This window comes from Sinocyclocheilus anshuiensis, unplaced genomic scaffold, assembly GCF_001515605.1.
Source record: "Sinocyclocheilus anshuiensis isolate Anshui unplaced genomic scaffold, SAMN03320099.WGS_v1.1 scaffold195, whole genome shotgun sequence".
NCBI classification, from domain to species: Eukaryota; Metazoa; Chordata; class Actinopteri; order Cypriniformes; family Cyprinidae; genus Sinocyclocheilus; species Sinocyclocheilus anshuiensis.
In genome coordinates, this window is record NW_015548236.1 from 2918965 (window position 1) to 2946925 (window position 27961).

The following is a 27961-nucleotide window of genomic DNA, read 5'->3' on the forward strand; positions in this document are numbered from 1 at the left end:
ACACACTGAATGGTAAGGAATCGGTTTGTTTTGAATGGGCTACTATCGAACACCTCTGATGTCATGTAATACTGCACACATTTTTTTAATTAAAAAAGAGGTTTGTTTGTTTGTTGTTCTGGATGGAGAGGTCGTCGTCGTTTGTGTTGGTCCTGTCTTGTTATTTATTATCCACAAGGCTATGTTGTGCCTTAAAAACTGTCTTATGACCAGAGTATGTATCTAAACGTTTCAAATACTGGTCATGTCTTGATAAAAGCAGCTTAATTAAAGAAGGCTGATTAATAAAACTTATATTCCTATTTGGAACTTTTTTTTTTTTTTTTTTTACATTAGCAAAACAGTAGGCAAAATGTAACTTTATAAATAAATATTTTGATTCAATGATGATAAATGGATAATCAAGCGTTTTTGAATATGAATATTAAAATATTAAATCATCTAAATTAGATTACTATTGCTAAAATGGATCATATGATTGGAGAGGTCGTCGTCGTTTGTGTTGGTCCTGTCTTGTTATTTATTATCCACAAGGCTATGTTGTGCCTTAAAAACTGTCTTATGACCAGAGTATGTATCTAAACGTTTCAAATACTGGTCATGTCTTGATAAAAGCAGCTTAATTAAAGAAGGCTGATTAATAAAACTTATATTCCTATTTGGAACTTTTTTTTTTTTTTTTTTTACATTAGCAAAACAGTAGGCTATTTGTATTTGAAAAAGTATACCTCTGTGAGAAGGTTGTGCAATTCAATATGTCGATATAGCCTAACAGTTTGTTGAATTTGATGATATTATCCTAAGTATTCAGTGCATCACACTTGCGTTAAGGCAAGAGCTGTGGTGTGGTGTCCTGTGGTCCGTGTTTCATAAAAGTTTGATGTTTCGAGCAATAATAATAATAGGTCTATTGCCTAATAATAATAGGTCTATTTGTAATTCGGGTGTAGGTTATGTAGATAGCCTAATTGAAACGCTGCTTCAAATAATCTTTTCCCTCAGCTTCATATATTAAAGCTTGAAAATCATCGTACGCGTGCTAAAGTGCACAAAGAGACAGACTATATGCAGTCACCTGCAGGGCAACTGCAAAATTACACCTAAATTTATTACAGACTAGCCTATATAGGCTATATATGTACAATATGCGGTAGTTTTTACAATGTGAGTTTAAATTTATTAAATTCAAAATTTTTAAATTTCATTTAACTTATTTTTAAGCAAGCAAAGCGTAGAAATATTCTAGAACGCTCTTAAGATCTAACGTCGATCGTTATCAGGGAAAGAGGTCCTATAGGAAGTTTAATTTATAGCCTAAATAAAATATATAAATACAAAAGAGGACAATATAACAGCTTGGCATAATTATGTAGATCTTCTGTGAACGACGAGGTAAATGGTGGTACATCAAAACCACCACTAGGTGGTGACCTACCACTTTGCTTACTGCATAAGCAGGTTCGTTTGTTCAAGCTATCCTATAAACGTAACAGATGCTAGAATGTGAAGTGAAATGGAAAGGAATCATTCCAGATCCTACAGATTCCAGATCATTTTTTATTTTTCATAGCAATGACATTATACAGAAAATGGTCTTGTCAGGTTGTTTGAAACATCTGCAGTACCAGAATGTGTAGAGCTCTTGGTTTTGCCAATGTCACTTGCATGCTGAATTTCTGAAAATGTGAAGTGTTTAGTTTTCCGTTATCATGTTTGTTTAATATAATTGAATGCGTTGTTTGTGTAGACTGTTTCACTCGTTCTGAATAATTGATTTAACGTTTTTGCACCATATTTCACTAGTAGCCTATAGCTGCATCTCTAGAGAGGCAGAAAGAAAGGATCTCTGTATCTTAAATCCGCAGTTCAGTTAAAAACAACAATTTCTGTTTTCTAGATAATGGTATTTTCTGTAACAAATCACGCTGTCACGCTCTCCAACTGTCTTTGTGCGTTTGTGCATTTTACGATGATCGCGGTCAGTCAAGTAGACTGTTCGACATCGGAGCTATCGGGTTTTAAGTTGCTGAACTAAGGCCGAAAATAGCTAATATCTCCAGGACTATAGCAGTGAATTAAATTTTAGCACAGTTGAATTTATTCAGGCTATATATTCATTAATGTATTTGCAATATTTCTTGTTATATTGGTAGGCTACTATTTTATAAATATACTTCAACTACAATTAGGCCTAGCTGTTAGTTTATCAAAGTAGACCTAAATAAAGTTTTATTATGCGGAGTAGACAAATCGTTATAAAGCTGAATTTTAACAGTGCATTTTATAGCACAGTGTACTCGTTAATTTAGGTTCTCGTTAATGAATGAACGTTTCTGCATATTGCATAAGTTACAATGTCTGTTATAAAAAGCGTTTCCATTCAAATGTGTTTGACCGAGGACCAGCTACTTCTTTGTCACCGCTTAGCTCTTTTCATAATTATAAGATGCTGATGTTTTTTTCCTGCTTGTACCTCAGTTCGTCAAGGAAACGGGCAAAACACAGTGAACTGTGTGAAATATATAACCTTTTTATATTGTTTTAGTATTCAGAGACATTTTTCTTTTATGCTCTTAAAAACAGTAGCCTAATTGACAACTAAATGAACTTAAGTCCAATATGTTCGAAAAGATAGGCCAAGTCTTTTGTGTTGTACAGCGTCTTCTGAATTCTTTCTTTTTGAAGACATAAACATGTAGAATTGATCGAACTAAATCATAATTAACTAAAACAAATTTCCTGTTTTTATACCAAATAAGGAATTATGAAATTATGAGGAATTGTGAGGCGTATTTTAAGTGGGCATGCAATACTCGAGAATCAGATCCTTTTTTTTAATTGATGTTGTGTTCTTGTTGACGATTATTTCAAACCTATAGTTGCGTTTGTTTTTGAATCTACTAAATCCATTAGACATCCTGGTGCGCGTGTTTTGTGTGCAGGTCACGGCGCATTGTTTCAGCAGATACAATTTTTCTACCGTAGAGTCATTACCCTCTGAATGACCCCATCGCGTGCTCGCCTCAAGTCTAATGGTTTAGGTAGTCCCGCCTCTAACCAGAGGGTGGCGCGCCGCTACAATCTTGTATAGCACACAACAGCTAGTTCGGTGAAACTCTTGTTGCGCGCTCCCGTGTCCAAACAATTCCACCCTGATTTCCTGCTTACGCGTGAATTTACCGCTGGAGGTCACAGAATAGGATTTACGACTGGTCAACAAAAACACGTGACTCTAAGACGTACCCCATATTTGGGAGTCTACGTAAGGGAGCATTAAGTCTGCGTCTCACTCATTTCCATAATTCATCATAAATTGTGCAAGGGTGCAATTGAAGCTCAAAACCATCAAGAGACACAAATCAAACACACACGGCAGAATTGTTCTCTCCATAAAGGTAGTTGTAGTAACTAAAAATAATTATAAGGTAGGCTAATTGTCAACCAATGAGCTCTTATTTTGTGAACTCATTTTGCGGTCGCTATCCAAATGGCGCGGACTATCCCTTACATAACTATGGAGATCACAGCTCTAGTGGCCAATGCAGAGATTCTACGGGCATGCATTCGGGCAGGTATGCTTTTGGCTACAATGGAATGGATCTCAGCACCGGACGCTCTACCACCGGACACTTTCTCTCATCTGGTGAGCGAACTCAAAGCTACACAGACAGTCCAACTGTGACGCCTGTCCGGTACAATCAACCGGTTACCACGACCAGCGCTGAGCCTTCCTCTGACCCTCTCCCGTGCTCATCCTTAGCCAACTCTCCTGTCAGCGAGCAGTCACACCGCGCTCTGAAAACCTCACTACCGAGCACCGCTGGCTCTACGACCAACAGCGTCGGGACGGTTCTCAGTCGGGAGGACGTCTCTAAAGCGTCCAGCATTATGGAGGAAGAAAAGCCACCGGGAAGTGCGCAGACAGCTGCACAGAATGCATCCGAGTCACCGCAGATTTATCCATGGATGCGAAAACTTCATATAAGTCATGGTAAACTGCAAACATTGAGTTCTGCTTTTTCTGTTTGTGTTCTGAGTGTTGTAGTTTGGGTGTGAATGACCTCCTGTCAAATTTTACACAAAATCAGCTGGGGAAGTAATGCAAATACAGTTAGTTTACTTTGGTTTTGGACTGTTACATCGAAATATGTCTCAGCCAGCATGCTGTCCTATTTTACAGACTCCATGTCTCGTAAACAAATTAAAATGGATTTTCTTTTATAAAAATGAAAGGACCTAATTATATTATTAATTGTCTTGTCGATTATCCAGTAATGAATTGTCCGTGCTATTAAATTCATTAAATGAAACTGATTTCATTTGAGATCATTTGAGGAAATTACCCGAATTAAATGTTATGCTTTCTGTCCCTGAGAATGTCACGCATGCTTTGAGGTTGATGCATATCCGTTCAGCCATGTTTTGTGTCGTGCATTACATATGTATTATAGTACATTAAAATTCTAAAAATGTCAATGTCACACTTTTGTATATAACAGACAGTTTGGCCGGTCCGGAGGGGAAAAGGCCCAGGACAGCCTACACACGCTACCAGACACTTGAGCTTGAGAAGGAGTTCCACTTCAACCGGTACCTGACACGTCGCCGACGAATTGAGATTGCACACACGCTCTGTCTCTCAGAGAGACAAATCAAAATATGGTTTCAAAACCGGAGAATGAAATGGAAAAAGGACAACAAGTTGAAGAGTATGAATATGGCGGCTGCAGGAAGCGGATACCGGCCGTGAAAATGTGTATATATTGTATACGTGCATATATAAATTAAATATGTTAGTGTTTGAATAGGTGTGGGTGCGCGTCTGATTCCGTATTCTAAATGTGTGTTCGACAAAGGGATGAAGACTTTGCCCATTTTACAAAAGAACTTTCCACTGGTCTTGAGAGAGTGAACGCCCTGCGTTGCGTCCTTGGTCAGAAAAAAAATGAAACAAACACTCCCTCTCTGTGTTTTCATGTAATGTTGCGTATGTGGAAAGATCTATGCATTGTCTTAGAAAAGCCACATGAAGGTGTAAATTAATATTACACGTATTGACGAAAAATGCTTCTAAAAAAGTTTCTGGGAGGTGCATTAGGTAAGCCAACCTGTAAAAGTATTTGACTCTTACTAAATGGTTTTTATGTCTTTTGGTTTGTAAATATTAATTGTATTTTATGTATTTATTTCAATTCGATATCAAATATCGATTGTATTTTATTTGTTGTGAAGCTGAATAGGCCTACCTGTTTTGTTTGTGTTGTACTGTCATCTTTGTGTATAAAATCGTTCCGTTCAGACTTGTCCGCATATTTGTCATGTCCTCATTTTTCTACTTGAGTATGTTTGAGTGGTGTACGTTTTGAAATGTCGGGGGAAACGCTAATTATTTATTTTCCTTCTCGTGAAATTTGAATGCCAACTGGAAGTGCAGAAAACAGTGTTGTCAAATGCAGTGTTCATAATAAAGTTTTTACTTTAAAAATTAGATCTCGGTGATTTGTCAGGTGTTTGTTGTGTAAGTAACAGACGTAAAAGTCAAATGTACCACATAATTGTTTGATTATTTATGTGAGGGTGAGTAGGCTATATACATAAAACTTCAAAATACCATAGGCTATTCTACTTTGGGAAACTTGGATAAAATGTTATCTAAGACGCTGTTTAGAACCTAGATATTTAGAACAATTTCCTCATTTCTGTAAAAGTTTGTTTGAGTGGTTCAACAGGTAGGCCTATGAGACGCACTATAATCACTACTTTACTCACCCGATGTGGAAAGGGCACTTATGGTCCCCCTTGCCAACTTCTCAACATGAGTGTGCATGCGTCCACGCCCAGTGTCTCGCACTCTTCTCTTCTTTGGAAATCTGGACAGGGTTTTGAGCGGCAAACTTTACTAGACCCTTTACCATTCTGGATCCGTGACATTGGCGGGTAAGATAAATAATGAGGTTTGGTCCACGAATTAGATCGTAAAATTCACCCGGAGTGAGACGGCAGATAGGCTCACTGGCCATAAAACAGTCACGTGGTGGCAATTAAAGTCAGTTTTATGGTTTTGGGGAGTCGACACTATATCGCATATAAAGTTTAATCGCACTGACGTGGAGCTTCGTTCTCTTTCTCCGCAGACCGTAGAGGTGTTCCTTGACTGCATCCACAACTGCTTCTGACAAACCAGATTGCTATGGACTGGAAACACGTCGACCGGATTCGCTCGGGTGGACGAGGGTCAGCTCTTGGTAAGTTCGAGTTTGTTTGTTTCGGGTTTTCCCTGCTGTTGAGAGACAACATTTTCTTTAGGCCCTCAGTGAAACAATGAGCAGAACATAAACGCATTCAAGTTCCAACTGCGTTAATTGGGGTTTGTACTGTGAAGACCTGCTTGTCCGGCAGATGGGTGGTAGGGGGCATTGCTCTCTGACTGTAATTGCTTCCTTCCTATGCAGTAACGTTCTCTGCCCTTTGTATCTATGCATTGAATAATGATTTTTAAAGATGTTTTTGATGATTTTTGTCAGTTTTTCCTAGTATCAACCACGCCCTTCACAGGACTTTTTGGTAGACGTTGATGCACAAATCCGACCCCAAGCCAGAATTACCTAAAAGTTTTGAGAGAGAGGATAGGAAGTATCTATCTATCTATCTATCTATCTATCTATCTAATTCCATATGCAAAAATGTATTCCCTCTGTTAAAAAGATTATTTTATACCATCAATATAGATCATTTGTTAATATTTCTGCACATTTTGACCAACTGGCTATTTTGTGACTGGAAATCTGATAAAACTGAGTAATTATTAATTATAATCATCTTCAAGCACCACTACTGCTCAGCAACCCTGTAGTTATCGCAACCAACAACGCTGTTTTATTTAATCTTTGAGGCACACAAAACGTATAGTATAAGGAAAAATAAAAACGTTACTGCAGAACACAAAGATGTTTTTGCTTGCCTTATTTGAGGAAATGCGCATATAACATCTGCATACTTAAATTGAAGTGTGAGAGCGAGTGGGAGATAGACAGAATTCGATAGACAATGAAGGAGAGAGAGGGACTGAAGAAAAATGTCTTCGCTCCTGGTTCACCGTGAGGTCAGCGGCGGCAGGAAGATGAATGTGCACACGCCGTAAACCACCAGCAGAGCTCGCTTTTGGCCAAGTTCAGTGTCACCCGCATTTGCGCCCCTTCTCCCTATAAGGATAGAAAAGACAGAAAGAAAAAGAATAATAACTCCCGCATACACCTTTAATTGCAGGGACTCTCGGTAGAATAGAAATGGTTTACAAATCTGGGTGCAGCTTGGATATCAGCAGAACGAAATTGATGGCTACAGCAGGCCAAGCTGTCTGGAGATATAAAGGTTGTTTGATAACATATTAATAGTTTTGGCCTAATATTAGTGGTCATGATAAATGGTAGTTATAAAAGACGTATGGGGAAAACAATAGCTTAGAAAAGAGTGAAAGAGAGAAAATGGAGAAAGAAAGTTGATGAGCTCGAAGGCTTGTTTGTGTCCATCTGTTTATTTGTGTTTGTTTGTCTGAGAGAGAGTTTTATATCGTAAAGGTAGGGGGAGGGCCGGGGTCAAAAGTTTACAGCAGAACAAGTAGCTGTCATTTGTTCTTGTAGAGCGCAGTGCCACTTTTATAATGGCACAAAAGATGGAATAGCTGTGAATCCCGTGAGTTCAGGTCTAACCTCGCGATGAACTCTGCAAGCTGGGTGACCCTGGGTTAGCATCCCCAAGAGACTACCTCCTCCGCCTGTGCCAGAGATGGAGTATTCAGGTTTTATTAAGGGGTTTGATTGGTGCATTTCCTTTGAATAAATCCCATTTGATGACCATAAGTTCGACAGGACATTTGCATGTAGGATTGATAATATTTCCGCAATTAACATTTCTTTGTTTGCATAGTTCTGAAGAGTAGTTTTTTCATGTTGTAGCATCTTGAAAACTAAACATTCGTTAATTTTAACAGAAGAAAATAAACGACAACAGAAAAGAAAAAAACAATAAAAGGAGAATATGCTGTTAGCATTATTTACCGGTAAATCAGGACTAAACGAAGCCGAGACGTTATTGAGACGGTTTGTAGTAAAATGATTTGAAATTGCCTTATACAAATAATTTTATTTAATAGCCTACTCATCAACTTTTAAACAAATCTCGTTTTAGGCAAGCGAAGAATCATCGAATAGATATATAGATATTTTTGTGTGAATACAGGCCTGAAATTGTTTAAATAATAAATATTCAAATTGACATATTTTTATTGGATATCCTAACTGTTTGTTTCTGTTTAAAATTCATTTATATTTTTTTAAAGAATGCATAGGCCTACATTTTGTAAAAATATCTGCTTTTCCGAAAAAAAAAAATCATAATTTTGCAATACAGAAAAGTTAGACAGCAAATGCCATTATAAAAAGATCTGAATGTCACACATTTGTGTGGACAAAATTTGTTCAATGTGAGTCATTTCGAACAAATTTCTCCAATGTTGTATATTCGTTTAATTCACGTGTTTACAGAAAACGCGATGGCTTAATATGGCCGTATTGCTTTTCATAAGAGACCGGAGATTTTATACTGGGAAACACAACTGCTGTAGGCTATCTCTGTAATTATAAGATTTTGAGTCAAAAGTCCAATTACAGAAATGCCTGCGTTTTTAAATGATTTTGATTTTATATGTTGGTTTCAGCCAATAGCAGTTCAAATGAACAGTAAACTGGAATATTTATCTTAAAATTACATCCTCAAATTAAAGTGAAATATCATTGTATTTTGTAAAAGCAGTTGGGTCAATTTAACACAATAAGACTACACTAGGTTAAATTAAACTTAAGCAAGTTATTTAGTAAAAGCAGGTTTTCATAACAAGGGTATTTAAAAAAACAGGTCGGTGGTGCAGGTTGCCCCGTATGTTTTAAGTTGTGTAATCAGATTGATTTCATACAATCTGCTGGCGAAATGTAGCCTATGTTACCTTTTACATTTTTCGTGTTGCATTTAACATTTGGTTTAATGTTTAAGGCTCTTTATAGCCAATTTATTGGCAGTGTCTCATTCTCATTTTCTCTCATTCAAATTACTTTCAATATCCTGAGTAATATACGTGGAATAAAAATGTGACAGCTAGCACCGGTGCACCTAGCACCATCGATGTAATATAGATGAAGAAGACTTAAGATGCGAGTTTTAAATATATATATAATCAGAGTTTTCTTTCATCTGATCCTTTGATTAATTGTTAGTTTTACTTGTTTTAAATATGTAAATATTGCAGCGTGTTTAATTTTAGCCCTCCAGTTTTGTACACAAAGGAGAGAGAAGTAGGCCTATATAATGAATAACAGACGACATGGTATCATTTTTTATGGGCCTCAGAAAACTAAAGCCTTGGCTTGTTTTAAACCCGTACGGTTAAACGACAGCAATTTTAATTTATCGATAAGTTAAATCCAATAATTAAACAACATTCTAATTAGAGATATTATTAGTAGTAGTAGTGGTGGTACTAGTAGGCTAGTAGTAGTAATAAATATGTTGTTATAATAAAATGAATAATGAATTTGTCATACCTTATACCGTCTATGTATATATATATATATATAGTCCTCATTTGTAAGTCGCTTTGGATAAAAGCGTCTGCTAAATGACTAAATGAAAATGTAAATATATATATATAAATAGCCTATGCCGAGTGCCGACCTCCAGAAGGACCCTGTTCCCTGATGGGATAAACGAAGTCCAAGGCCGGGGTAAACGCAAGGTCACTGCGTCTAACAAATATGAAAATGTCACCTTTTCAGAGGGCACGCCTTGTTGTTTAACAAAGACTGTCAGTGAACAAGATTAATAAGAGGCGAAATGGACATTGAGTCACTGAGAGGTCAAATTGAAGTTATCTCTGTGTAGCTATTAAAGAAAGGTAGCCAGAGCGGTTCTGAAGCTGTGGAACCGCATGAGGCTCACATAGTTTAATACTAACTTGAAGCTCGCGTGGATACAGGAGTTTTCAGTTCAGGGTGGCCGTTGATTGACTACATGGAAATGTGAAGGATAAAGAAACATTACATGGGAACTACCTGTCGCGCAAACGATGTGTCATTATTTTGGTTTATCTGGTCCTGGCATATAAGCTTCAGGGTTAGGGATAATATTTTGCTCACGAACTTACACAAGGTAGGCCTTCTGAGTTATATTTTAGTGTTTATATAAACACTGCTATCTAACAAGTCTAAAAGGAATATGGTAACGTTATGAAATTGAGTCTGTCTGTGTTGTGCATTTCCCAGAAAACGAGAAATGGTTGAAAAATTGTATTGGCTTTACATTGTTTTTAAGATGGATGTTTCATAGAGATATTTCAAGATCATAAACATGACATTGCGGTCTTTATTATAATGGATCTAAATCATTTTCATTACAATCTAAGCAATATCAATACCGATATAATTGAATAGTGCTATGTAATATAATAAAAGTGCTATGTATTGCAGTAAACAAAACAAAAAAAGCCAACTGCAATAAACAATTAGTGGTTGCCTGCAGACCACATATGACAATTCAATACGTCCTGAATACAAATTCTGAGTTGGGTTTTGGTCTACTCTTGGTAGAGTAGAAGACGAAATACAATGGATCTAAGCCACTGCGCAATACATGAAAGGTGACAAGATGTCCGGTTAAGTTTAACTGGACAGTTAAAAAATATAAAAAGTAAAAGCCAACACATTTCATTATGGAGCTTCTATAAGACAATAAGGAAAGCCACGTTTCTTTATTTAGACACTTAGACATTACAATTTATGTATTTTGCTTTTGCTGAAGACATATGTGAGATTTTTCTTACTAATTCAGTAATAATAATAATTCAAAAGATACAAATCGAAAGATGCAAATGTGTGCAACTAAAAGGCTCATGTAGCATCCTCTCGTTGTTCTTGACTACACACGCTTGGGTCACTTTAATGTCGAGCAAATCGTCTAACTGATGGTCTTTCCTAATATTTCTTTGACGATGCCAGTGGAGGAACCCCCAAAACTAAGTCTGTTCATTGTGTTTGTAACAAATGAACAGACGTGTGAAATTATTGGTTGATGCGGTTGCTGGCTTGAAAGTAGGCTTTGTGCTATTCATTAACAGGTGCAGTCACTGAGTACTGATATAGTTGCTTTTGTTAAAGTGGTCGTGGGCCTTCTTGAAGGTTCTTTTGAGGAACCTATAGAAAATTTAAAGTCCCTGAAGGGTACAAAACTGCAGGTTTTTGTACACAAACAAACGAGATATTTTGTACATTTATCATGAGAAAGGGCATTAACACTAGAAGGGGATGCTTTCGTGATAAATTACGTTCTCTATTGCACTCAATTGTTTTTCGCTGTATATAAAGCATTTTAGCATACATCTTGTACATTCAGTCAGCTGTTTCGTTTTCCATGCGATGCATATGGTAACTACATCGAATTAATTTCAGATATATTTTGGTTCGATAACAAAAACAGACGCATTGACCACTCGAACACATTTTTGCTGTGCTGATGCCTGGCCTGCTATTGGTGCTTGTTTACACGATGCCCACAGGAGGCGCTGATTGGTCGCATTTTTCACGTGACCGACCAACTTTGTACATTTGACAGAGGAGTAGGTGGGTTTTGGAGAGATCAGAAAAACGACAGCACGATAAAAATTAGAATTGTTGCACTTTTCAAATTAATGATCATGAGCTCCTACTTGATCAATTCAAATTACATCGAACCTTCTTTCCCACCCTGCGAGGAATATCAGCAGAATGGATACATGCCCGTGTCCTCTGATTATTATGAGCGGCCGAAAGACGCGGGCTTCCCCCATCACGAGGAGGCATCATTCCCGCGATCAAACTACCAAGAGCCGAGCTATGATTACGGTAATGTGTCAACCAGCGGCCTCAACGATTTCACCGACCGTCATCAAGCGCAACCTCAATCCGTTCCGCAGAATCATGGATCCCGCCTCACCACAGAGAGCTGTGCTGGTTCAACTGCGAACAAGGATTGTAGCCTCGTGTCAGAGGCTCTCCCAGGCGCACAGAAGGGTAAAGAGCCGGTGGTGTATCCCTGGATGAAAAAAGTCCATGTTAATACCGGTAAGTAATGTGCACGGGCAATAAAAGCTAGGAGCCCTGTGGAGGGCGTTCGTCATAAGGCATGTGGGGAACATACCCTGTTGTAATTGCTCATTTAGAGGATTTACAGCCATCGAGACGAAGTCCCGGTGATTACGAGTTCTCGCAAATTTAATTTCCCTCGTGTTCCACCCTGCCCATTTGCGTTTGTGTCTTATGACTCAAAAGAAAGTGTATCGCTTACCAAGTTAGCACCAAACAGGCCTTTTAATTTAGTTATTTTCTATTTTGCAGTGCTACCAAACTAGTTACAACAATAGGCTACTGCGTGTGAATGGAATGCTGTCGTCGGAGAACGACGCATATCCATTGTTTCATACTCTAGTCATTTAGTACTCTTCAAAATGTTTAGTAAGTGTACTAATTATCCGACATCTCACCAATACCTGAGAATGTCAATAACACCTGCTTGGTTATGTGTTTGTGTGTTTAGTGACCGCCAGCTACTCTGGAGGAGTGCCCAAGAGGTCTCGCACCGCCTACACGCGCCAGCAAGCTCTTGAGCTTGAGAAAGAGTTCCACTTTAACCGATATCTGACTCGACGTCGACGAGTGGAGATAGCGCACACTATGTGTCTTTCTGAGCGTCAGGTGAAAATCTGGTTTCAGAACCGCCGCATGAAATGGAAGAAAGACCACAAGCTGCCTAACACAAAGATCCGCTCCTCGAGCTCTGCGCCCTCCAACCATCACGTGAAAACGGACGCCACTCAGCAGCAGCAAACACTGCTTCCTACGCCTTGTTCCTCGAACCTATAGTGCTAGAAGCAAATCGGCACAAACGGAACTGAACAAGAAAGAAGAACACATAGCAGTATTAGGATCGGAACTTCACAGGGTTACTTTTTATTCAGTGTCCGATGAGGCAACTTAACCTCGCATTCCCAACCTCTTCCTCCACTCTAATTTGAGCTGGAAATCACATCCTTCCTGTAAAATAGTTTCTCTCTCTCTCTCTTAAAGGAACAATAGTAGAATGTACTTTAACTTGGACGATGGATCGTTACGTTTTCTGTCTTTAAACGAGACATACCGAGTTTGTGAAGATCTGCGCTAGTTACGTGTGTACAAATTGACATTTTAACTTGAAGGCACAAGTATAGGAACAATCTTCCTGGAGTAGTTATCTTATTTGTCTTAGTCCCATATTTTAGAGTATTGTTAAGTGTATTTACGTGATCAAAGCTGTGAATATTCGTGTATTTGGTTATTTGTATATTGGTGAATGATGTCAAGTTGTTTTAGTAAGCCTGTATGCAAGTAATTGTAGGCTTCCCGTGAAAATAATAAAAATGACTTTATTGTGTATTATCTATTTAGTTTAATCCACAGGACTAATGTAGGCTGTGTAATTTAGAATGTTACTGTTTTATTCCAACGTAAGCTATATTGATAACTAATAACAAAAACTTTAAATAGTCGCTGTTAGACTAAAAGCTTGCCTCCGAAGTTTTTATTACGTAAATTGCCAATGCTATGTAGGCCAATGGTTTAGGTTTGCTTATTTGATTTTTTTAAGGTATTATAACATAGCCTAAAAAAAACGGTTCACTTCACAAACCAAGTTATATTGCCCTCAGTCTTGTGACGTTTAGTTTTTATTTATTCCAATTGGTTATCCTTTTGGTAAAATAATTCAAACGCGCATATAGCGGTTATATATTGTTCCTTTAAGCTGACCTTTTTTACGATACAGCGTTACAAAATGCCTGATATTTCGCTGAAATATTACATATTTAACTTAAATACAGCAGTATTTATTTCTAAATATCCAAACTGTTGTAGGCTATTTTGACAAAATCACATACATTGATATTAAACACTTCGAGCCATTCTTGAAATTATAATAATTTCAGTACAAACAGAACCTCGTTTGCGCCACCCAGTCTTCTTTGTTTGTTTTCTCAGGACAATCTATACTTAGTTGAATTTACGTCCATTGTAAATGTAATCTAAACTGTATCTATTTCTTTTGCGCAGTACCTTTCCAAAATCAAAATATAGGCTATTTAAATAACAAATACCATTAACTCTTTCCCCAATAGAAGTCTATTGAAATAAATTAGAGACGTACAGTAGGCTACTTAGTAGTGTAAACTACTGTTGGGGTCAAGCAGAGGACACAAACGAGCTGTCCAATCATCAAACTGAAGCACTGTGTACGACCCCTTAACCTCTGACCTCGCCATATTCAGCACCCTCCAGACCATGGTCTATTTATTCCTCGAACGCATGGGGCAGTAGTGGAACTTGAATAAGGCCTTTATTTTAAAATTTAGAGGGAGACCAAAACCGTACTCTGTTTATGCATAACTTACTTTACACGACTAATTTCACATAAAATATAAATTAAATGTTCAAATCGGCTAAATTATTTGCACTTCAACGACTCTTTTCAAAACGCATCTAAATTATTTATTATACAAAAAATGGTCGATAATAATGCAAGGATGCCAATTTAGTAATCTAAAGTGCACTAATATTTTTGTTTGCGTGCATTTAGACTAACTTTCACCAAGAATAGCATTGCTCAGAGACAACAATAGCATTGGATCTTAAAGAGTATCTGGTCTGTTTACGACTTTGTGGAAGTTGAAATCAGTTTTGGTGACCGTTTTTTAAATATTCAGATTTCGAGAGAAAAAACTGAAACTGCAGCCACTAAGATAGTCACAGTCATCATTGATTCAGATCTTGACAGACAGGAAATTTAAACTTCCATCATGACACCAGCGACACCAGCATCAATCTACCATGCTTAAATTTTAATTGACTGCCTCACATGACCATATTAAATAATAGATATAATAGATACCGAAATAGATACAGGAGGTTCGGTCGGATTTTTCAGTTTGCAGTTGACCGTCGACTTAGCGAGACTTCTCAGAACCGACCAGCTGCTACTCTTCCGGTCAGTCTTCAAAAAGAGGGTTTGGAGTAAGTAGAAGCTTTTTAAAATCTAAAAATGTGGATGTTAGATATAGAAAACTATATAGCACATGTTCGAAGTACAAGTTATATACAGATGTTGTTTGTATTGATGTGAACCCGTTTTCTCATTATGCTATCCAACAATTTAATAGGAGGGAATTTTCTCTGAATAATTCAGATTTTTTAAGTGTCAGTAAATTTCAGTTTATATACAAACGTTAAATATAGTGAATTACTGTAGCCTACTTTTAGATGTATGTACTGTGGTTATGTAGGCTACTTTTCGACTCTTGAAAATCTCAATTGTAAGGCAATTGTAAATAACAAGTAGTAGCCTAGTAGTAATGATAAAAACAATAACAATAATAACAATAATATGTTCTAGATGTTCATAAGCTACTAAATCTCTTTACTATGTAGGCTATGTCAGTCATCTGTTTCTATCATTATCAAAACACAGGCTACAAAAAAGAAGATTTTTAACTTCTATTTTTATTTCATTCACATTCAACAAACGTTATCCGAACTCATGGGCAGAACTGTTAAACAGTCAAAGATCATTGCCGTTCCACTGGCATCATCGTCAAACTTAGTTGTGCTGTAGCCTACAACATTATTAGCTTTGATGATGATCACGGTAAATCCAAGGAAAATAATTATCCTCGTCTGCGTGTTGTAGTAATCTTAGCTTGCTTCAAGAGCTCCAAAATGTCAGCATGGAGAACAGATTTGTTCTGTCCCCCGGCGAAACTCCACGAACCGTTTAGAGTGAAAATAAACGAGCTGTCCAATCATCAAACTGAAGCACTGTGTACGACCCCTTAACCTCTGACCTCGCCATATTCAGCACCCTCCAGACCATGGTCTATTTATTCCTCGAACGCATGGGGCAGTAGTGGAACTTGAATAAGGCCTTTATTTTAAAATTTAGAGGGAGACCAAAACCGTACTCTGTTTATGCATAACTTACTTTACACGACTAATTTCACATAAAATATAAATTAAATGTTCAAATCGGCTAAATTATTTGCACTTCAACGACTCTTTTCAAAACGCATCTAAATTATTTATTATACAAAAAATGGTCGATAATAATGCAAGGATGCCAATTTAGTAATCTAAAGTGCACTAATATTTTTGTTTGCGTGCATTTAGACTAACTTTCACCAAGAATAGCATTGCTCAGAGACAACAATAGCATTGGATCTTAAAGAGTATCTGGTCTGTTTACGACTTTGTGGAAGTTGAAATCAGTTTTGGTGACCGTTTTTTAAATATTCAGATTTCGAGAGAAAAAACTGAAACTGCAGCCACTAAGATAGTCACAGTCATCATTGATTCAGATCTTGACAGACAGGAAATTTAAACTTCCATCATGACACCAGCACCTCACCTCTCAATCTACCATGCTTAAATTTTAATTGACTGCCTCACATGACCATATTAAATAATAGATACCTCTTGGTTAGAAATAGATACAGGAGGTTCGGTCGGATTTTTCAGTTTGCAGTTGACCGTCGACTTAGCGAGACTTCTCAGAACCGACCAGCTGCTACTCTTCCGGTCAGTCTTCAAAAAGAGGGTTTGGAGTAAGTAGAAGCTTTTTAAAATCTAAAAATGTGGATGTTAGATATAGAAAACTATATAGCACATGTTCGAAGTACAAGTTATATACAGATGTTGTTTGTATTGATGTGAACCCGTTTTCTCATTATGCTATCCAACAATTTAATAGGAGGGAATTTTCTCTGAATAATTCAGATTTTTTAAGTGTCAGTAAATTTCAGTTTATATACAAACGTTAAATATAGTGAATTACTGTAGCCTACTTTTAGATGTATGTACTGTGGTTATGTAGGCTACTTTTCGACTCTTGAAAATCTCAATTGTAAGGCAATTGTAAATAACAAGTAGTAGCCTAGTAGTAATGATAAAAACAATAACAATAATAACAATAATATGTTCTAGATGTTCATAAGCTACTAAATCTCTTTACTATGTAGGCTATGTCAGTCATCTGTTTCTATCATTATCAAAACACAGGCTACAAAAAAGAAGATTTTTAACTTCTATTTTTATTTCATTCACATTCAACAAACGTTATCCGAACTCATGGGCAGAACTGTTAAACAGTCAAAGATCATTGCCGTTCCACTGGCATCATCGTCAAACTTAGTTGTGCTGTAGCCTACAACATTATTAGCTTTGATGATGATCACGGTAAATCCAAGGAAAATAATTATCCTCGTCTGCGTGTTGTAGTAATCTTAGCTTGCTTCAAGAGCTCCAAAATGTCAGCATGGAGAACAGATTTGTTCTGTCCCCCGGCGAAACTCCACGAACCGTTTAGAGTGAAAATACAGCCCTGTCTGTAGGCTTCTTGAAAAGCAGCAGACCACTTTGTTAAGAAATAAAAACTAAATGGTTGAAATACGTTTATGCTGGTCTGCAGTCACTAATGTAATGACAATTAATTAAATAAAAAATAAGTGATGTTATCAAAATTACATAAAAAGACGGGGATTAGCTTTGCACCCGTTATGCACCGTCCTGGTCCCGAATACTGTGTAAAAGCGTTCTTAATGAACTTTGTGATCGGGTCAGTGGGAAGTTTAGGATGCATGCTGAAATGTATGAGAAGCAAACACACAGACCCTAGGGACTCAAGGCGGGTTCGCGTTGCGTCTCGCAACACCCCAGGGCTGTTTCTAGTTATAGCAGGCAGGTGAATACTCTAACAAAAAGGTCTAAACAACACAAACAAGTCTGACTAAAGAGTTTTTTTAAACATGTTTACTCTTTTAAATATTTGACTTTCATAAGTCACACTTGATAAAGCACACAGCACATCACAGTAACTCCACGTCAAAATGAAGATGTATATAATAATGCGTCGCCTTGGCACAAAAAGCGGGCAACACTGGCCTCTGTCCAAGAGTTCTTTGCATGAGTATGGAAATAAAATAATAACATAGTCCATCTCATGTTAAAATCTGAAAAAAAGTTTGTACTCCTTCAAATTGTAGCTTTGGAGAGAACAAAGCATTGGTGTAAGGGGGAGAAGCGGTCCCTGGCTGAGGTGATTAATTATCTACAGGGCTTCACCACGTCTGTTGGATGAGCTTTCAGCCTAAACACTCTGCTGCCGGAAAACAAGCACCAAATGGTGGTAAAGAGAAGGCCCCTTTCGGGACGGGTCTTCTTTCTTTTGTTTGTTGAGGTAGACTTGATAGATCACTGCTCTATAAATATGTCAGAACTGTAGCTTCAACTCCTGTGACTCTTGTAACTAAAGGTTATGATGTCTAAAATAGTACCTTCTACACATACAATGTTACATATGCGGGCTCCATAGGCACATTCATAATTTTCAGTATGCAGTGTTGACACGAGCAAATTCTAAGGTCAAAAAGATCATATGCTTGGTAGGTCCGCTGATAACAAGAACTTCCATTGAGTCTTGTTTGACTGATACACCGTAATCACCGAGAGAGGGCCACCTTGCACACACGAGTTCTTTAAAGGTATTCAGTAACAGTGATATATTAGATTTTGATATATATAGTTGGTAGCAAGTATTTGTATGGTATATTTCTAAGAGATAATGCTAGATGGGGGGGGGGGAATCAAGGAAATTCAGATTTGTTATTTTTTTATTCATATAATTTTAATAAATCAGAACGCCAGGTATTGTTCTATTGCGAATGCATTTGTTTCCTATAACACTGGCACACAAGAAAACTATTAGTGTTAAGAGGTCCAAATACTTGTGGCATGCTTTTGTATATGTGGGGGACAGCCCATACCCCCAAAACATCATATTTTCCCACATACAACGTTCTACTAATCTGTGATGTGCTATTTTTTTCTGGTTAAAAAAGGCTAAAAAATAAGACTGAAATTTTAAATTGCGAGGAAGTATTTCGAACACACTACTTCCATCTTTGTGATCCTCCTCAAAGGGGACTAACAGCAGTCTCTATTAATGATTCACAGTTCAAAAAAGGTTTCCTTTTTAATAGACACTTGGTCACGTGAGTGGGGCGCATAATATGGTTGCGATATTATGATGAAGGGGGTGGATGGCATGCGAACCCCGGTCTGCTGCTGTGCTGATAGCGCTAGCCTACTTCACTAAAGTGGGGTTGGGTCATTGTGGACTTGCTGAAAAGCCGGAGAGATATGGATTGAAAAAATTAAAAAGAACGAAAGACCCTGGTACGTTTTGCGGATAATGTTATACAGCTATCATGAACGGATATGTTTTTCTACACAGAAAAAGACAGAAAGCCCTGCACACCATGAGGATGGATTTTATTTTGAGGTATTTCCGCTGATTGTTCACTACTATAGTGAGTTTTTCGGCTCAAATAGAAGGTCAGTTACCATAGAATGGCGGATGAACACACGGGAGAGTCGAATTTAAGATCATTAAAATAAACTTAACTTGGAGCATATTCGTCAGTCAACTTTTATTCTTCACTTAACAGCACTGAAACAACCATTAAACACGTAAATAAAAAATTAATAGTTACATCCATTTACATAAATGCTACATTGCTTTAAGCAACACTTTGCAGATCTAACATTGTTTTACAAAATTACAGAAATTTAGACTGAGTTTTTATATAGGTGTTTTCTGTGATAAGTCATAAATTAGAATAGATCTGCAAAACCCGAGGAGCAAATGCTGTATTTTTTTAGTCTGTATTCAAATTGAATGTAAAATAAATGTAAATAAAAGTAAGAAATACAACTAAAATGTCTTTAAACAAAGTAACTGTACAGGATAATACAGAGCAATTCATGGACTTCATGGAGTAAATTTCATCTGCTTTCTAAAAACATTTCAAACTTTTCAAAATTTGTCTACAGCCCAAAAACATTTTCTCTCACGAAAATATGACTCAGATAATTTTTTTGTCGGAGTAGAATTTAACTATTTATGTTTATCCAAACATTTTCATTTTTTGAACTGTGTGAATGATTAATGATACTGTCTTTGTATTGCACGTAGTCTCAAATCGGTAACACTTGTGTGTGGCTGTAAACCATCTTGTAGACGGTGTGTAAACTGGGTTTTCCCAGAAAGAATAAATCACAAGACAGCGAATAAAACTCAACAGAGCAGTGGCGGCCCGTTTGTTGCGTTTATGGGCTAGGGGACTTAGGGCGGCCGCTGCTTGAGAGCTAATGACTATTCGATCTAAATTCTCTAGAAAGGAAACAAAATGGAGGAGAACTCGCTACATTTGCCAGAGTGTTTTATTCCTTATGATATTCCTGATGATACATTCTTATTTTCACACATGCGCCAATATTTTGTATATTTAACTGTAAAAATAAATCCGTTAATTTGATTTATTTGTGCTGTTATTGTTAGGATTCCTCCACCTATTAATTATTATATGCATTTAGATCTATTAGTAGTGTAATTAATTGCATTAGCGAAGCAAAGTGTCGTAAAGGATTTTAATACTGATATTCCTCTAAAGCCTGGGTTGAGTATTAAAGATGTCGAGCTTTCGTCTATTGTTTGTTAATGTTCGTTTGTTCAAAGCTTAAGGATACATTATACCAAGGTCGTTTTCAGTAGGCTTAATACATTTTTTTTATTGATGTCAGTTTATCACTGTGCTGGTGTTAGATACAAGTTAGAGTTCAAACCATTTGTAATGAGTGCAATGGATTTACAATGAAAATAGTGTAACCCATTTGTAATAAAAACCAAAGGAAAATTCAAAGTATTTGATGTGGTAACTTTAAATTAAATGCACATTTAAAATAAAAAAGACATAAATGAGTGACAAACATACAGAAGTGTGCTTATTTATTTTTATTTAGAGTTTAGAGTTCACTTATTGAATTGTTCAGTTAAAAGATATTGACATTAGTTACTGTTTACATTTCTCCTGGCAAAAAAATGATAACACTTTTATTTCTTGCTGTAGATCTCCAAATAAATGAATTTGCCCCATCACTAAGCCTACGAGAGACTGTGTTTTGCTTAAGGTGAGCTTTCTATTACATTACACAACTGCCATGTCTTGCTATATATATTATTTACTATCACATGCTATGCACTCATACACACACACTTATGAAACCTGAAGACCCATAATTTCTTCCTTTCCACGTTTCTGGGGTGCAATTTGTCATTATGAAGGAGTCATCAACCCTCAGGAGCTAACGTGAGAAATGTCTTGTAACGATTTTAGGCGGTTAATGCAGATTAATGCATACTGTACTGCAAGACACATCTAATATAAGAAGTTAAATCGCAGTAACTTCAGCTCTATATGCTATTTGGAATGTTTTACAAAAATTGCCGAACATTTAATCTACTTTTCACCTAGCAGTTTCCGCGCCATTAATGAAATCTCTTAGTCATCGTTTTAATGAAAGAAAAAAGGAAACAATTGCGTAAATGTCCAAAATGCTGAAATTGTCAAAAAATCGCATACGCAAGGATTTTTAAAATCCCACTCACTAACCCACGCCGCCCGCTCTTTTCTCTTTAGCTTTGGTAATCTGTAATCCAGTGGGCAGCGCCAGAACAAGAATCTGCCTCTGTGTTTACTGCCGTGCTGCGTAAGGCCATACATCTTCTAGTTTGACCGAGAAAATACACAAGCTGATGCTGGTAATTCATTCGTATGCAGAAGAGTTTGATCCATAACCTCCTGTCCTCAGCTCGCGGCTCCCTTTTTTCTTCCTGCTACTTTGGAGGTCCGGGAGTTTTATAACCTTTTTCGGTGTAGCGAAAAAGCATCCTTTACTTTATTGCCGATAGTCTTTAGCTTAGGCTTTATGACCAATTATTTTTTAAATGCATGGAATTTATTAAAATGTTGCACTATATTATTATTATTATTATTATTAGAATAGACCTGCTGTGTTGTTGTTTTTTTTATTGCTGCTGCTGCGATTAATAATCTCCTAAAACGATCTGTAATTAATTTAGGCCTAAGTACTTCAGTCCTTTCAGGCCAATAGTATCTGTATTTCAGTTTTGAGTTGTTTAGTAACAATCAAGCTAATATTTGTTTAACACAAAACGTCTAATATATAGTCTAGTTCTTAGCGTGATTTTCAAGTTATAGATTTTATAAAGTTGCATGTATATCGTCCTGACTGTGTTCACAAGGGAATGGAACTGCTTTCTGTGCTTGAGAAGGCGCTTCATTTGCATAATTTTTCTTGTCTACGGTGACGCTCTGTTTCGAGGGAGTTCACTGGGGTGTGCATAAGTATGTGTTAACGTACTAGTTTGTGCACGTTAGTGGTACACGAAAGACTCACTAGAGCGCAGCCCATGGTGGCATTTAGTATAGGTCCGAGAACACAGGCATTCATTTAGTAGTATGTAATATGTACCTATGTGTGAAGGTGCTTAATCTCTACAACCAAGGCGCAGGAGACAACTTTCGTTATTACTGATCTACGTCAAAAAAGAAAAAGACAGAAGGAAGGAATTTAAGTCATCGAGCGCGACCGAGTCGCCGCTTTACTGCAGATACGTCCCATGACTCCTGCATGTGCAGCACTGGCTTTGTTGTCTTCCCGATTTAGCTTTACCCTGGACCGCTGTTTGATCGATTTCTGCCGCTGAATGAGAGAAGCTCGCGCCGTGCTGCTCGTCAGAGAGGAAGGTAAGCGGGACAGAGGCAGAGTTCTCGCATGGCTGTTAAATGGCGAGTTTGTGATTTATGACCGCGCCACTGAAATCTCGGTTCAGGGAGAGTTCATACTCGCACATACACACACTCACTCACAGTCAAGCCAGATTCCTCCCGTGCAGCAGCTGGGTCTCCTGCTTTGTGGCTTCAGTGTCTTTTCTTTTAGCTTTCCATGTGTATGATAGTGTCAGAGAGTGAGTTAGTGGAAGTCAAGCATGGATGGGTCGTCTAGAAATTGAACAGGCCTCTTGGTTTAGTTTTATGCAATTATGTGGTCTCAGTATGTTATTTGGGCCTGAATTTAGCACAGTTATATCTGAATTTGTTATAAATCATTTTTAAATGATTGTTTTTATTATCGAGCAGATTATTACTTAATCGGTATGTTACTATTATTATTATTATTATTATTATTATTATCATCGCTGTTATTCCTTAAATAGACTGCTTTCCATATTTTATTTTGCGCTCCAAGTAAAGCATGATTCTTTTTGTGATCCTTTCTTCGTTTTGTTTTTAAGTATATAAAAGCATGTAGACTGGTGGGATATATTTAACAGGGTATTTATTGTTGCTATATCAATAATATTAAATATTACTTAAGAGTGGAAAATTGTACTATAGGCAAATGTAATACGTTTCAGTTGTTATTTCCGCGCTCTTCGCCAGTCCCGGGCCGTGGCAATATCGCTTTCCCAGCTTGGTGACCCCTCATGCATCCACTGGTGCCAGTTACCATTATCCATTATTTTGGGTTGTCGAGGAAGAAATCATGCCGTGGTTTGGAGACGCGCGTCTGCCCGGTTTTTCAGGTTTCCTGCTACTACAACTTTCGAACCCAATACACGCAGGGGCTTGTAGGACGAAAATGTCATGAACACCTTATCACCTTCAAAATTAAAACCAGACGCGAATAAGGACCTTTGTTTAGAATAGAAAAATGTATATTTAACATTAAAATTAAAAGACGTCATTAGAAGAAGCTGTTCTGACAATGAAAATGAAAGTCGCATAAATTCACGACAGTGATTGTTTCTTGTTTATAGTCCTAATGCTTTAATTCAGTTCACACTACCTATTTACAATAACGCAATGCTCTATTTTTTAATATTGGTTTTGTGTGTTTATTTGTTTTTTGTTTTTTTTTTAAACATGTTAACATAGGCCTATAGATTATTTAACATAGTTATAGCTAATTTTGATTGTGTGTTTAAGTTAAATACTTTAAGCGGCCATCATGTTCTCAGTTATGTTGTCTATTGTTTCAATTGGCCATAAGGTAAGTGGTGACCGGCTCTCCCAGTCTCGCCACAGTGTCAACTGAGCTTTGAAAAGTAAGATTGATAGGCCTTATTTCACCCGCTCACGGTATCTTCTCTCACCGTAGGTTCACCCGTAGAGCCCATTGGCGAAGAGGTGTCACGTGACTACGTCGAGCCAATGTTCTTCTACGAAGGTGTCAGGACCTTGTCAGAAAGTGAAATAAACATTGGGAAACGGCGAGATGCAAAAAGCGACCTATTGCGACGGCTCGGCAATTTACAGTGGCTTCCCCTATCAAAGCGCAAACGGTTTAGGTTATGATGCCAATCAGCAGCAATATCTCCAGGCCCTTCATGTGGAAAGTGAGTACCATCGACCGGCCTGCTCCCTGCAGTCCCCTGGTGGCTCTGCGGCTCTGCACAAACCCAGTGAAATCTCCGAGGGCTGCCAACGGAGTAACGGGACACAAACCCCAGTACCAGACATCCCCGACAACAACCAGCCCCCTACTGCCCCTTCCGGACCATCTTCCCCTAGTTCCCTAAACCAAATTCCGAGCAGTGATACCACCGCCAAGAACCCAGGGCACGCATCTCCAACGCCAGGCACAAGAAAACAAATTTTTCCGTGGATGAAGGAATCCCGTCAGAACACAAAGCAGAAATCCTGTAGTACCATTTCAGGTGATTGCATCAACCACATTGTAACACCTTAAATTAAATAGCCTAAATATACACGTTTATAAAATAATATATAAATGAATACGAGCTATAACGCGTCTAGCTAGCCTATGGAGTTAGTATTCACATGGAATTATTTATTTTTATTTTTATTTTTATTTATTCGCTAACATGATTTGTGCAGTGTGTTGTTGCTTTGGTAAAAAAGAGTCTGCTAATAACATAAATGTTATAAAATATATAAACAGGAATCTAGCCTATATGCTGCATGGAATTTGTAATTTAGCCTGTATCGCCTTTCCATTGCTATTCACTGTTTATTTATGATACATTGGACCACATGTAAACCAAACTTCTAGGATAGTGCTTTTGGAGGTAATCGGACAGGTTTGATGTTTAAATTCCGAGTTTACCAAAGGCTGTGCACCGATGACACCTCCAACAAATACCGCTGTTTCTGCTGCACAGTTACATAGTTTCATTCATAGTCAGCTATTTTATTTGGTAATTACTATGAAACTGTTGTGGAAATACAGTACAGTTGGATTCTGATCGCATCCTCCCTCTGCCCCACTTCCGGAACAGACTATGCCAATACCTATTTTTGTATAACCTAATGAGAAAAAGTAAGCTATTATGTTTTTGATACAGTTATAATGTGCTTGCTTTAACAGGGATAGCATGATATTATTACCATATAATCCTTAAAATGATGTAGAACTATCTTTTCATGGCACAATACATGGTGATGTACCAGCAGTGTTTTTTGAGTGATTCAGTCTTTTAAACAACAGTAAAAGTAATGCACGATTGATATTGTACAGTGAGGTTCATACTGGGACATGCGCAATAACGCTCTTCGTTTACTTTTTTGTCCTCGTACAGTAGAGAGCTGCGCTGGAGACAAGAGTCCCCCCGGTTCAGCCGCCTCCAAGCGCGCTCGTACTGCATACACGTCTGCTCAACTAGTAGAGCTGGAGAAAGAATTCCACTTCAACCGTTACCTCTGCCGCCCGCGACGAGTGGAAATGGCAAATCTGCTCAACTTGACGGAAAGGCAGATTAAAATATGGTTTCAGAATCGCAGGATGAAGTACAAAAAGGACCAGAAGGGGCTAGGAATGATGCCCTCTCCTGGAGCACAGTCTCCTCACAGTCCCGTTGCCCTGTCATCTGGTGGCGGAGGAGGGGGTGGGAGTGCATATTTAAGTTCAATGCATTCTCTGGCTAACAGCGTGCCCTACGACTCACCCTCTCCAGCATCGTACAACAAACCCCAGCCTAATGCGTACAGCCTTCCTACGTCATATCCACCTCCTTTGAATAACTGCCCACCTCCTCAGAAGCGGTATCCGGGGACTGGCACAGCCACACCGGAATACGACACGCATCATCTTCAAGGCAACAGCAATTACGGGACGCAAGTGCAGGGTAGCCCGGTTTATGTAAGTGGTGGTGGAGGCTACTCGGATTCTTTGGTGGGGATGGGGGCCTCGGTATTTGGCCTGACACATCTATCGCATCCACCTCAAGGCAATATAGACTACAACGGCGCTATCACCATGGGAAACAGCCATCAGCAAGGAACGTGCGAACCAAACCCATGCACATTCACAGACCTTACACCGCACTATTCTCAGGGAAGAATTCAAGAAGCGCCCAAACTGACGCATCTATAGTGCCGATACAATGTATGTCTGTCCCAGTCCACGGAACACATTTGCGCTCCCTGTCTAACTGCGTTTTCCGCCACCTACAGCTGCGTATATTTGGTTCATATTGGTTTCCTGACGTAGCCTCAGGTGAAACGACCTTGTTGTAGGTTTTACTTAATACATAGAAAAGGAAATTAAAGTTCCTCAAAGCTCAAATGTCATGGCATCATGGGAATATGTAGGCCTGTATTGTTTTGATGAAATCTGAAACAGGGTATGAGTACACATATTAGTAGAACAGTTTTTTTATGTGAATTTTAAGTCTTCAAAATTCTCCTCAGTCCATGATTTATTTTCTGTTTTGCATTTTGCACTTGAGGAAGGATGCATATGAACACGATTTCTTTATTCAACAGTCTTATACAGCGTGAGCTCGTGTCTTTTAGGTCTTTCAAATGTATTTATTTGTTTCCATGGACAGTAGATTGTGTTATTTAGCCCAAATCCTCCAGATAATTGGTAAAAGGAACCCAGATCCTGCGATTCTCCCAGTCATGTCAGTGCTGAAACGAGTGCTAACAGGCAAGACTGTTTATCAAAGGTCAATGTGTTCGAATATTAATCGATGTGTGCGAATGTTAATCATGTGTTGCTTAAACAGTCGAAAGAGACAACGATCAGAAGCTTTTTATTAGTTTGAACATTTGTTGATGTCATACATTCCATGCTGCTCCACTTCTGAAGAAATAAAATACACTAATTGACTTAAGTATTTGCCTTCATAGTAGAGCAGTTACTCAACAAAAAGCATCAGAAAATTAGCAATATAATAAGCTTTGGATAATTTGCTCAGTGCGAAAATTAGCAATATAATAAGCTTTGGATAATTTGCTCAGTGCACGTCACTCTTTGGTTCAAATTCAGCTAAATGAAAAGAAACTTACATATTAAAACGACTGAAAGACATTTGGAAAAGGGAGAGACAACCTAATACTGATGGATGTACTGAGTATGAGTGGTAGCCTACACCGTCATTTCCTGCAGTCTTGCAGTTTGTGAAAAGTCCAAGAAATCCCATCCATTGTCGTGACAGTCTCCTACATGCCTCCAACAGTGCCTGTGGGAGAAAAAAGGCTTTAAAACTCTGAAATGCTCAAGCCCAGCCCTCGTTTAGACTAACAGCAGTGCAATGTATAGAATACAGATGCAACAAAAGCAATAGAGAGAAAGAAAACACACATCACACAAAAAACACATCAACGCAAAATTCTCTGAAACAACTCGTAATTTGAGTCCAAATTTGATGTTATTGTCATTAGTAATAGTACTCGAGATTAACACATAATTCTTTAGTATCAATACTGTTGTTTCATAATTTCACTTTACATGAAATGACGTTAAATTAAATGATTAACAACCTCGTTGTGTAGTACACTGGTTAAAAGGAGAATTGCTAAAAAAAAAAAAAAAGCAAATATAATTTAAAACAAAAATACCTTTTTTTCCACTAGTCTTTAGCCTATTTAGCCTATCAAATTACTGCCGTTTTAATGTTATAAATAAATGCA

General features: G+C 37.8%; 3 protein-coding genes across 8 annotated transcripts; all 3 read left to right on the forward strand.

Moving 5' to 3' along the window:
- LOC107654771 (homeobox protein Hox-A3a) lies at positions 1-27668 on the forward strand. Of its 5 annotated transcripts, XM_016442017.1 has the most exons (5): positions 1-12; positions 6135-6245; positions 21068-21128; positions 24183-24741; positions 25624-27668. In XM_016442017.1, the coding sequence occupies exons 4-5, from the start codon at positions 24300-24302 to the stop codon at positions 26415-26417; spliced, it is 1236 nt and encodes a 411-aa protein (XP_016297503.1). In that variant the 5' UTR covers positions 1-12; positions 6135-6245; positions 21068-21128; positions 24183-24299; the 3' UTR covers positions 26418-27668. The 5 variants fall into 5 exon arrangements, with proteins under 5 accessions (XP_016297503.1, XP_016297508.1, XP_016297504.1 ...); XM_016442018.1 differs by lacking the exons at positions 1-12; positions 6135-6245 and adding an exon at positions 9956-10200; XM_016442019.1 differs by lacking the exons at positions 1-12; positions 6135-6245 and adding an exon at positions 18169-18640.
- LOC107654773 (homeobox protein Hox-A5a) lies at positions 3124-5131 on the forward strand. Of its 2 annotated transcripts, XM_016442025.1 has the most exons (3): positions 3124-3643; positions 3761-3991; positions 4500-5131. In XM_016442025.1, exons 1-3 carry the CDS (start codon positions 3445-3447, stop codon positions 4748-4750), a joined length of 681 nt encoding a protein of 226 aa, XP_016297511.1. In that variant the 5' UTR covers positions 3124-3444; the 3' UTR covers positions 4751-5131. The 2 variants fall into 2 exon arrangements, with proteins under 2 accessions (XP_016297511.1, XP_016297510.1); XM_016442024.1 differs by having other exon boundaries at positions 3124-3991.
- LOC107654775 (homeobox protein Hox-A4a) lies at positions 11185-13459 on the forward strand. The gene is made up of 2 exons (XM_016442027.1): positions 11185-12146; positions 12619-13459. The coding sequence occupies exons 1-2, from the start codon at positions 11735-11737 to the stop codon at positions 12942-12944; spliced, it is 738 nt and encodes a 245-aa protein (XP_016297513.1). The 5' UTR covers positions 11185-11734; the 3' UTR covers positions 12945-13459.
- Positions 27669-27961: the final 293 nt, after the last annotated feature.

Excerpts from the sequence above, each read along its gene's own strand:
- LOC107654771 (XM_016442017.1), top strand. The coding sequence starts at position 24,300 with ATGCAAAAAGCGACCTATTGCGACGGCTCGGCAATTTACAGTGGCTTC. Across the intron at positions 24,742-25,623 it reads ATCCTGTAGTACCATTTCAG|TAGAGAGCTGCGCTGGAGAC; the intron begins GTGATTGCATCA and ends GTCCTCGTACAG.
- LOC107654775 (XM_016442027.1), top strand. The coding sequence starts at position 11,735 with ATGATCATGAGCTCCTACTTGATCAATTCAAATTACATCGAACCTTCT. Across the intron at positions 12,147-12,618 it reads AAAAGTCCATGTTAATACCG|TGACCGCCAGCTACTCTGGA; the intron begins GTAAGTAATGTG and ends TTGTGTGTTTAG.
- LOC107654773 (XM_016442024.1), top strand. The coding sequence starts at position 3,445 with ATGAGCTCTTATTTTGTGAACTCATTTTGCGGTCGCTATCCAAATGGC. Across the intron at positions 3,992-4,499 it reads AAAACTTCATATAAGTCATG|ACAGTTTGGCCGGTCCGGAG; the intron begins GTAAACTGCAAA and ends TGTATATAACAG.